The sequence below is a fragment of the Hemicordylus capensis genome, chromosome 2, assembly GCF_027244095.1.
Source record: "Hemicordylus capensis ecotype Gifberg chromosome 2, rHemCap1.1.pri, whole genome shotgun sequence".
NCBI lineage: Eukaryota > Metazoa > Chordata > Lepidosauria > Squamata > Cordylidae > Hemicordylus > Hemicordylus capensis.
The window spans coordinates 185,119,627-185,131,630 of NC_069658.1; the positions used below are offsets into that span (position 1 = coordinate 185,119,627).

General features: G+C 48.3%; 1 protein-coding gene across 1 annotated transcript in view; it reads left to right on the plus strand.

The window, feature by feature from the left end:
* Positions 1–12,004, plus strand: part of ABCD1 (ATP binding cassette subfamily D member 1) — a 35,025-nt gene that overhangs the window by 6,849 nt on the left and 16,172 nt on the right. The window contains exon 3 of the mRNA XM_053293490.1: positions 11,056–11,198. Within this exon, the coding sequence (XP_053149465.1) occupies positions 11,056–11,198 (143 nt within the window). The remainder of the gene's footprint in view (positions 1–11,055; positions 11,199–12,004) is intronic.

Consider the following 12,004-nt stretch of genomic DNA (forward strand, 5'->3'; position numbering starts at 1 on the left):
ACAAGCCAGGATTTACCAGATTTTTATGCAACGACATCCTGGTTTGTTTTGAACTGGAAATGGAAGTTGCCTATTTACTCTCCTCATGCACAAAGGTGATGGGGGATCATCATGCCAATTCATAGTTTAGTCACAGTTTAGCATGACATATGTACCTAGCAATAGTTATTAAATAATAAATATCGTGCATATTTATTTATTTATCTATCTATCATATTTCTATACCACCTGATATAGACATCTCTAGGTGGTGTACAAAGTTAAAAGATAACAAATATAAAACAGTATAAACAGTTATTCACAACAAAACGAAAGCAATATCAATAGATAAAAATAGTAAAAATTTAAAAATTGAGTTAAAAGCCTGGGAAAACAGATACATCTTGAGGGTCTTCCTAAAAGCAAGCAGAGAAGGAGATGCTCTTATTTCAAAAGGGAGTGAATTCCAGAACCCTAGGGCAGCCACAGAGAAAGCCCGGTCCTGAGCCGCCACCAAATGAACTGGCGGAAACCGTAACCAGACCTCTCCAGGTGATCTTAATAGGCAACATGGTTCATGACAGAGAAGGCACTCTCCTAAGTACCCTGGACCCAAGCCGTTGAGGGCTTTATAGGTAATAACCGCACTTTGTATTTTGTTCAGAAACATATTGGCAGACAGTGCAATTTTTTTTAAATTAGTGTTATATGGTCCCTTTGGGTTGACCCAGCGATCAGTCTGGCTGCCGCATTCTGTACCAGTTGTAGTTTCCGGATTACGTATAACAGCAGCCCCACATAGAGTGCATTACCGTAGTCCAGCCTAGAGGTTACCAGCATAAGTACCACTGTTTTATGTTTTTTTACCTTCAGAAATGGACATAGCTGGTGTATCAGCCAAATCTGATAAAAAGCAGACCTGGCTACTGCCTCAACCTGGGAAACTAGAGATAGTTTGGGATCCAGAAGCACTCCCAGGCTACGTACCTGATCTTTCAGGGGGAGTATAATTCCATCCAGAACAGGCAGATCTAAACCATCTCTTGGGTCCTGACCCCCTACAGTCAGTACCTGTGCCATATCTGGATTCATCTTCATTATCACTTCCAGGCAGGCATGTAGTGGGGTTATGCCATTCTCTACTGCCTGAAGCCAAGGACATCTCTGATTGGGTTATCCCTCCCATGTGCTCCCAGGCAGGACTAATTGAAAAGTATTACAAGCTTTAAGAGCCCAGGATGGATAACCCTGCCCAGTTCTTCTAGTCCTGCTGCGCTCCTAAGCAGATCTCCATAGCTTACTCTTTATCTTTATATCCTAAGTCTCTTTACCTTTATATTCCTTAGTGTTCCTTCCATCTTTTAAGAGCTATTTTAATTGTTGTTTGTCCTATCTGTATTCTCCTCCTTAAAAAAAAAAACCAAAAACCTTGTAATTGTTTTCATATCTCTTCCTTCCCCTATACGTCTGTGGAGCTCTACCAGGCTATTAGGCATATTCTACTCCTGAGGGGAGTAAACGGAGTGGGTTTCCCACTTTCCACTAGAGCCCCGGGCTCACCATTAATGTCCACACTGTACGGCCAAGGAGAAATGGAGGACGCCAGACTGGGTCCCTCCCTGACCACACGGAAGGACACCAGACTGAGTCCTTCTCAACCGGCATACAAGACTCAGAGCTTGGCCAGAGCTCAGGGAGAGACAGAGCCGGACAGCGTGGGCCAGGCATCTGCCGATCTTCCACCCCTGCCGAGCTCAATGGAGCAAATGTGTGCCAGAGAGACACAGCGGCAGCACCGGTGAGATCCCTCTTTGTCGCAGCTAGTTGGAATGCTCCTCCAACAAGTCCCTATTCCATACCAATTACAACCACCCTGAGCCATTTTTGGAAGGGCGGTATATAAATCAAATCAATCAAATCAATCAATAAAATAAATTCCTGCCTCGAGCACCAATGGCTCTGCAACTAACAGCACTGCAACTTTGGTGGGAATGTGAGGAGCCACCGTGACTCAGGTCCGCACCTCCCTGACTGTGACCGTGCTGGCCACGGACCACCAGGGAGCGAGAACTGGACCAAGGAGAGAGGCTGCTCCAACTGGACAGAGAGACACAGCAGCAGCACCAGTGAGATTTCCTCCTTGTTGCGGCTAGTCAGAATGCCCCTCCAACGAATCCCTATTCCATACCAATTACAAATCTGCCTCAAGAAATGCCCACTACTTGGCAGAATTGGATCAAAGACACTTTGGCTATATCCTTAAAGGGAGTAATGCAAAAGGCCAAGAGGGGCAAAAACGATGGGTAGGGGGCATTTCCCCTCATCATCATCTAAGGATTCCGAGATCCATTCCCCTAGAATGACCAAACACAAGAGAAAGCACATTAGTGGAACAAAGCAACCTCGTTCACCAGCTCAAAGGGAAATGGATAATATGGAGGGGGGGTGGATTCCTCTGAAGTCTCTGGAGGGGAATCTCTGAATCCTGTGTCTAGCATCCCAATACCTGTGATTGCTAATACAGGCAAGCTAAGATTTACTACTATAATACAATGTATTACACCTGTGGGCATTGCAAATAATGTAAACTAGCTGCACTGGGTGAAGAGCATCTGCACCTCTAGTTTTCCTTTCCTCCCCTCCGCCTGCTTTTTGGCCCCCAGCTTCCCCCCACCATCCGCTCTCTGGCCTGCCATTTGGCTGGCCAGTGGGTCCGGAGAGGGAGGTTGTGCTGCCCTCTCTGCCGCCTGCTCAGTCAATCTGCAGTGCAGGCAGACCTGGTGCCTCTCCGCGCTTCACATTTCAGCCCCAGTGCCTTCCTTTGGGGCCGGCAGGTGGGCCAGAGAGGGAGGCTGCGCCGCCCTCTCCACTGCCCGCCCTTCGCATTCAGCCCCAATGCTGGCCATGTTTCCTTTGGGCTATCAGGCAGGCCTCTCGTTTGCCACCACCGCTTCCCCGCCACCCGGCCACTTCCCTGCTGCCCACCCAGCTGCTTCCCCCCTGGCCCCACCCGCCAGCCACTGTTTTCTTCTCTGCCTGCCCACCACCATCTCTCCTCCCGCCGGCTGCCGCCGCCATTTTCTTCCCTCCCACCTATGTCCGTTGCTATTCAAGCATCTGCTTGCAAATTCTCATGAGAGCTGCCACGCATGGGATTAGCAACGGGTACGTTTAAGATAATTATATATATAGATGTTCCTGTTATACCTGTGGAGACTCTGCCTGGGAACCTACGGCAGGTTCCCTGGACAAGGAGGAGCGGGAATGATCTGATAGCCAGGAAAACCCAGCATCTACTCTGTCCCAATGCTTATTTGCCCAAGAGGACTTTGCACCTCTCGTGAGTAGGGCCATTAATATTTTGGGGCTTTAGCCCACAGCCCCTACAGAGACAATACTTCCCACTAAAGGAACACTTGTGTTCCCCAAGCAGAACAACAGAGAACTGGTATTACCTCTACCCCAACTGTTTGCTGACACATTTAAAGAGGAATAGTTACTGGAGACATCTATCCAGAAATCTGTAGCAGTGACTAATAAATAATATTCTTTTCAACAAGAGGCAACTGATATGTTAAAGGACCCTCCCATGGATGCCCCAGTGGTGGCCTGTTGAATGGTGCACTGTAACCTAGAGATAGGGAATCGGCACTTAAGGATCAAAATGACAAATGTATAGAAGCCTCTTTTAGAAGGGCAAACAAGGCATCCGCTCTATCTATTAGGGCTTCAGTGGCAGCATCTATGATATCTCGTGCCTCAGTAGTGTGGTTGGATGACTTAATTCAGGATCCTCCACTTGACATATATAGCCTCAGACATCAAATGATAAAGATACAAAAAGCTCAGACGTTTGTATCAGATGCCAGATGCTATAAAATTTGTTTCCAGGGCCTCTACTGCAACTCTAGTAGGAAGACATAACTTGTGGTTGAAGCATTGGCCTGTAGATGCAAATCTACAGAACAAATCTGGCTGCACTCACTTATGATGGGGTGAAATTGTTTGGTGAGGAGGCCCTAAAGGAGGCCAACTGTCCTTACCTCTGAGGATGGAGTGGTAAGGGGGTCTAAGGAGGCAGGGGCGGGTGGCAACCAGGGAGAAGCGGAAGAAAGACTGCCAATGGGTGGGGACTTGGCTCCAGCGGAGGAGGAGCAGAGCCCTGAAAGGGCCAAAGGCAAGGTGCATGAGGATAACATCAGCAGCACGCCTCCCGAAGGGAGGGGGTCTGAGCAGGAGGATGGAGAAGGGGGAGAGGCACTGGCAGCAGCTGTAAAGGGTAGACAATTACAGGGAATAAAGAGGGGCATTGGCCCTGTAACTGGAGCGGGCGATGCATAGCCTGTGAGGAGGCATATAAGAAGCCGGCTGGGGATGAGAGGCTGGCTGGTGGCAAGTGTCAGGGGACCCTGGAGAGGGGCAGACACAAGGAGCAAGCAGCCTGGGATGGAGGAGGCACAGGGTGATGCTCAGCCCCCTCCCCGTCCCTGCTCTGAGGCCGGATCTGGTAATCCTAGCCAGGCTTGGTAAAACAGACAGGGACGTGTAGCTGGACAGAGGTATTAGTGGAGTCAAAGGAAAAATGTAAAACTGTGCCTCTGCTTCCGGCTCCACGCTGTCAGGAATGTCCCACTCCCAGGAGGACTTTTCAGTATCAGTTTCAGCCCTTTCAGTCGTCCTGACCCTCCTTTTGGGGGAGGGACAGAGACTTTAGATCTCAACGCCTCTAATGGAACAGACAACGGCAGGCTAGACCATACAACCAAAATCACCAGGGCTTCTCAAGCCAACCCAGACCACAAAAACAGCAGTGACTTACCTGTAGTGGGTCTTCGGCGGGGGGAGGGTGCCTGTCAGCTTACTTACACAAATGGCAGACAACTACCACAGACCAGTGGGTACTAAAAACAATTGCAACAGGCTACACAATAGACCTAATGGCAATTCGCCTCAACAAATTTATACCCACACCAAGGTCATGTTGGCCTATCAAGCACATAGGTTTACTAGATGCAATACAACACCTGATGGACATAAATGCTATAGAGTTGGTTCTATTCTCTCAGCACGGCAAGGGAATTTATTCGATCTTATTCACTGTTCCTGAAAGAGATAAGTCCCTCAGGGCGGTCCTGGATTTAAAGTTCCTGAACCGCTAGGTCCTAAAGTGCAGGTTTCGCATGGAATCCCTTCGTTCCATAACAGAAACCTTGCAACACCTTGACCTATTAACATCCATAGATCTAAAGGAGGCATAGTTACATGTGCCATACACCCTGACAGTCAGCAGCTTCAAGTACTGCAGGGTACATTATCAGTACAAAGCCCTTCTATTCGGACTATCATCAGCTCCAAGGATTTTTACCAAGGTACTGGCACCACTTGTCGCCCACTTGAGACTGCAGGTTGTCCTCATTTTTGCTTATTTAGATGAACTTTTAAAGTCACCATCCATGCTAGCAGCCTCAAGGGACCTTCAGCTAACTCTTCAGACACTGGAACAACACGGCTTCCTTGTAAACAGAGAGAAGAGCCACTTGCAGCTGACATACAAAATATTACACCTGGGTATACTAATAGATACCTGAAAGGACAAACTCTTCTTGTCAGAAGAGCACTTACAGGTTCTACAACAGGAGGTAGAAGACATAATATGGGCCCAGGAGGTAAAACTGCTAGCATTAGCATGGCTTCTCGACTTAATGGTGGCTACCCCGGACTCAGTACCATGAGCCAGATTTCACTTGAGAGCTCTTCAGTGGTTCCTACTTCAGTTTTGGAGTCCTATTGCCAAAAGGATCAACATAAAAGTATCTATACCTCAACAGATCCTAGACTCACTCCAGTGGTGGACGTTGGATTGCAACCTTCATCAGGGAAAGGAGATCCTTGACCCACCTCAGGTTATCATCGTGACAGTTGCCAGCAAGACGGGGTGGGGGGCTCATTGTCTACGCAGAGCAGCATAAGAACATTGGTCCACAACAGACTCCCTTCACAGCATCAACTGTTTGGAGCTGAGGGCTATTCACCTGGCATTACTAGCATTCCGGGACATAATCTACAACAAACATGTATTGATCAGGACCGACAACACAACTGCAAAGGCCCACATAAATAGGCAAGTGAGGACCAGGTCGAGAACGCTACAGATAGAGGCAGAGCTGATCATGTGTTGGGCAGATAATCACCTAGTATCAATCTTGGCTCACCATGTTCAGGGAGATCTCAACTCGATTGCAGACTGGTTGAGTCAAGAACAACTACTACCAGGAGAGTGGGCACTCAACCAGAAGGTCTTCCAGAGAATCACCCACTGCTTCGGGAGACCACAGGTTGACTTCTTTGCATCGGCTCTCAACACACCACTCGCCAGGTTTTTCACTCGCTTTCCATAGCCACAAGCAGAGGCAGTGGATGCATTTCAACACGTCTTTATGCATTTCTTCCTACCCCAATTCTCACACGATTCCTTCACAGAGTCCATCAGCTCAGCACAGGTCATTATTGTAGCTCCATACTGGCCCAGGAGACCATGGTTTCCAGAACTATATCACATGGCCACAGAGGAACCAAGGTTTCTTCCAGTGTTGGCAGAACGATTGCATCAAGGTCCAGTGGAACACCATGATCCAGGCTGGTTACAGCTAGCTGCCTGGAGACTGAGTGGGGAATATTGAGAAAGTATGGCTATATAGGCAGTGTGTTTACTACCATGTAAGCTTCCATGAGAGGTTCAACAAAATGCATCCACCAATACACATGAAGAGCTTTTCTGCACTGGTTGGCTAGACATTCCATTCCCTGTGGCACAGCAACAATTAAGAATCTCCTTCCTTCAGGAGGGCTTGGACAAGGTTCTCAAGGCGAACATGCTGAAGCCCCAGGCAGCATCACTTGATGGAATTATCTCAGGGATTTCTAGGAGCAACTTTCTGAATCATTCACATATTAAAATGTTCCTGAGGGGAGCAACTCTGCTATCACCCATGGTGGTCCATCAGTTTCCATCTTGGAGCTTACACATCATTCTCAGAGCACTACAGGTGGCACCATTTCAGCCAATACCTCTGAGAATTCTATCATACAAGACAGCTTTCTTGATAGTGGTGACTTCTGCACGTAGGATGTTAGAACTGCGTGCTTTGTCTGCTCACAAGAATCTTTGCATCTTTTCGGCTTACTCGGGGCATCTTATACCAGACCCCTTTTGCAGGCCTAAAGTGGCATTGGCTTATCACTCGCAGGATGTCATAGTACCATCCTTTTGTCCTAGACCAGTACATGCAAGGGAATGGGAGTGGCACAAACTGAACGTTCAGAGATGTCTCAAGGTGTATTTAAAATGTATGGAGGGGTGCAGACATACAGAAGCTTTATTTGTTAGTTTTCTTCCGGCTTCTATGGGCAGTCAGGTATCAGCGCCTACTATTGCCAGATGGATACGTGCATGTATTTCTCTAGCATATGAGTCTCTACATCTACATGCCCCTGAACACATAATGGCATGCTCTAGGAGGGTGGCAGCCACATCTGCTACTTTCTCAACAAACACCCTTGTGAAGGAGATATGTAGGGTGGCCACTTGGCAGGTGCCACTGATGTTCACAAAGCACTATAAAATAGATTTGTATGCTTCTTCCCAGGCTGCATTTGGTCACATGGTGTTTCAAGAGGTTCTTCCCCCAGAGTAGGCAAGGACACTCCCTCCCAGAGAGTGTTATGGCCAGACCTGTGGTATGTCCCAATCAGAGATGTCCTCGGCTCCGGGCAGTAGCGGACGGAGCATTGGTTCACTTATTGTAAAGGCTTCTTCTTGCTGCTGGAGCCGAGGACATCTCGGCCCTCCCAGGTGGTATCCTGGCCTACTCCACGGGAAACTTAAATGTACTGTAATGTACAGTCTTTTCAACAGAGCTGTCATGGGCATGCTGGAAGACTCCGAGGAGGAGTTGGAGGCAGAGACAGAGCTGACAGCAGAGGAGGCTGGGCAAGGACCAGAATTTGCAAAGGAGAGTGGGTCCGACACACAGGGAGTCGAAGATGAGTTAGAGCCAGGTGAGGCAGCTCTTGTGGAGGAGGCGCGACTGGTCTCAGCTGTGGAGAGGCGCTGCTCCAAGAGACAGCAAGAGTTAAGGAGCCGCATGTGTAGAACAACAGGCACAGCTGCTGACTCAGCAACTCTTAATTAACAGCAACAGGGGTCAGCCTATTTAAGACACCTGTAACATAGCTACCCTGCTGATAGCAACAACAGTTTCCTGTGAGCTAATCGGCTGTGTTCGTGTATTACCTTGACTGTGTTTGGACCCTGGACTGTGTTGACCTTGCCTGTGGATTTAGCTTTGGACTCTGTTGGATTTATTGGATTGACTCAGACTGGATCTGGTTTGGAGAATTTATTCCTGTTCTGCTTCTGCCTCTGTTAGGCTTCGTCTGGCTAGCCTGACAGATTTACGACAAGAGCTGCTGTGCAACTACTGTTAATTTATACATCATTCTGTTAGCCCACTCATGAACCCCACCCAGTTCTTTCTTCAGCCTAAAAGAACTGGGTGGGGTTATCCATCCCAGGCTCTTAAGGCTTGTATTACTTTTCAATTAGTCCTGCCTGGGAACACGTGGGAGGAATAACCCTATCAGAGATGTCCTCGGCTCCAGCAGCAAGAAGCCTTCACAGTAAGTGAATCAATGCTCCATTTCCTGATGAAGTTGGTATGGAGAAATAGATCTGGGTGTCATCAGCATATTGACAACACTATGCACCAAACCTCCTGCTGATCTCTCCCGGTGGTTTTGTGTAGCATTGGAAACCACTCCCAGTGGTTTCATGGCACTGTCTTCAAAAGCATTGGACAGTATGGAACCTTGTGGAACTCCACACTTTAGTTCTCGCTTTGCAGGACAACAGTTTCCAAGCAACATTATCTGGAATCTGCCAGAGAAGTAGGAGCGGAACCACTGTAAAACATTGCCACCCAATCCCACCTCCTTCAAGTGACCCAGCAGGATACCATGGTCAATGGCATTGAAAGCCACAGAGAGATCCAAAAAGATCAGCAGAGTCCTACTCCCTCTGTCGATAGCCAATTGGAGATCATCCATCAGGCTGACCAAGGCAATCTCACCCCCATAGCCCACCTGAAAGCCAGTTCGAAATGGGCCTAGATAATCTGTGTCATCCAAAATTGCCTGGAGCTGAGAAGCCACCATCCACTTAATCACCTTGCCCAACCATGGAAGAGTAGTAACAGGTCTGTAATTAGCCAAATTCCAGGGGTCCAATGCAGGTTTCTTCATAAAAGGTCCAATAATAGCCTACTTAAGACATGATCATATCATATGATCATGATAACTTGTAAGGAGGCTAGCATTTCATATATAAGCTTATTCATTATGAGCATCATTATGATTATCATCTGATCATATTCTTCCAGGTTTCTGTGTGATCATAATTAGAATAATACCTTAAGGGTGTTGATCTGCTGATTATCTAATAGTGCCTAAAAATTGAATGAGCCCTTTCTCATGATCAGGAGAAAGGGCTCCAAGGGGTGAGGGGAGGAAGCCTTCAAAAGCTTACCTTCTCCACAGATGATCCATTCCACTTTGCTGGATGCACAGATTGCACACCCAGATGCACTGCTGGCAGCAGGGAGGTTTGGGGGCTGGGAGGCCCTCGGAACTCCCATAATGCACTGCATGAGAGCATGGTGCATTATGGGGATCCCCTGGCACTGGCAGGGAGCCCTCCAGTCTCCTAGCCCCAGCTGCAAGCAGCGGGGGCTGGCAGACGATTGAACAAATGGGGTTAAGGGGGCACTTGCTCCCTTCACCTCATTTGAAGGCGGGCTCTGGAGGTGGGTTTGCCACTGCCAGGAGCTGCAGGGCTCCTGGCCATTCTCACACGCCAGCAAAACCGGGCTGGGCTTCCTTAGTCCAGTTTTGCCTGCGCGTGAGAATAGCCCCAATGTCAAACAGCAGACTAGGCTAGATTCTTGACTTGTGCACGCATGCCGGGTACTTCCGCTTTCTTCCGGTCCAAAGTGGAGATGGGGCAGCAGGGAGGTACGCTCCCACCCCTCCAGACCAGTTTTCAATGGAACAGCAGTGGGGGGGAAGTGGAGGGAGGAGTAAGTGCACTCTCCCCTCCCCCACCCTTAAAGTCAACTCCCCCCGCCCACCTTCAAACTCCCCCCGCCCAGTTCTGTGCACATCCCTATTAGGTATCTCAGGCCAACAACACAGAAATGTTGAGATACATGAGGAAAGAACTCTGATAGGGTCTCTGTTGCTAGTCACAAGGGTGCAAGAAGCCCTTTGCCAGTGCCTTGAAGTGAGTGGCTGAAATGCGTCATGAGGGGAAGGTTCCTCCAAAGGTTCTACTGCTGCAGATGCTGGGGAGGAGGGTGTTTATGAGCCCTTTGCCTTTATTTCAGTGCACACTAGAATTAATAAGTGGTGGGCGCCAGTATCTCTGATCCTTTCACTCTTGTTCAGTTTGAAATAAAGTAAAGTGTGCCATCAAGTCGATTTCTACTCCTAGTGCCAACCCTGTTAAAATGATCTCCTAACCAGAGAGCAGAAAGTCTCAAGGCAAAATCTAGAGCTTTATTTTTTATTCTTATCATGCCCAGCTAAGCTAGGGAGAGGTAACCCAGGAGCCCATTACAGCCCACAGGGGTATAACCCATAATCTGGCTCCAGCCATAGCACCAAACACCACTTCTTATATCAGCAACCACATTTGGATTTGCAACCACATTTACAACTATCTAACCCAGGGCTGCACCACTTTGCACTTTAAGGGTAGAGTGCTCCCCTGATGTTTGTGAGACCATCGCAGCAGCATTCATGCAATGGCCTTTTAAAAGGTGCCTAACATCAGCATGACAACCTCCAGTCCATCAAGTAGTAGGGGGAAGGATTGCCACCTGGTAAGAGGATGTAATTTCAGGTAGATTTGACCCCTGAAACCAGAGGTGGAACTAGGAAACAGACTGTGCGGAGATTGCTCTCGGAATTCCTGCTAACTGATCTGGTGTCCTCCCCTACTGCTATCTTGTTGCATGCTAGACACAGAGGAGGTGAAGCAAGCAGCCCTGGAAATGGAGGAGAAAGAGCTGGTGAGCATGAGGACAGAAGCTTTCACCACAGCCCGGAGTCTCCTGACCGCAGCAGCTGATGCTACCGAGAGGGTCATCTCCTCCTACAAAGAGGTTTGGATGCAGCTGATGCTTGGCTTGGAAGGGATTTGGGCTTGTCTGATTATTCAAGGAAGGAAGGGAGTAACCACAGCATCTGTTTTATCCTGAGACACAAAATTGTGGCACATTTATGCAGGGCATGGCCCACACCCAAGCAGCTCAAGGTTTCAGTCCTGGAAGATCTGGATGGAAAACATCAGCTGCCCTTTGTGTTGCAATGTCCTAGATTCCATGCTTACATAATTGTATTTGCCCTCACCCACATAGGTGATCTTTGACCAGATACCACTCTCTAGTGCAGGGCTAAACACCTTTGCTCTCCTGCAGATGTTGGCCTACATCCCTCACAATCCCTGACGTTTGGCCACTGTGGCTGGAGCTTATGGGAGTTGTAGTCCAACAACAGCTTGAGGGCCAAAGTTATGCAGTCCTGCTCTAGTGTCTACCAGTTAATGGGACTGTTTTTCATCTGCAGCAACCCAAATAATTTGAAGCAAACACATCTAGGGCTGCCATCCTTCCTATGCACACTTTCTGAGGAGCAAGTCCCATTGAACTTGGTGGGATTTACTCCTGAGTAAACAGTCACAGAATCTGGCCACAAGAGATAAAGGCTGTTCATACAATGATTAGAAGAAGCATCCTACCCTTGTTAGGGAGCTGTGAGCCCTCTCTTTTTCTGCTTGGGTGTGAATAAAAAATTTTTTTTAAGGGTTAGAGGCTCGGGCAGTGATTGTCTGTTAAGTGCCAGCTGGGTAGGAGGGCTTTGTCCTACCCAGCATCTGTACCTAGTTGCTGAATGTGGTAGGAGGAAAAGC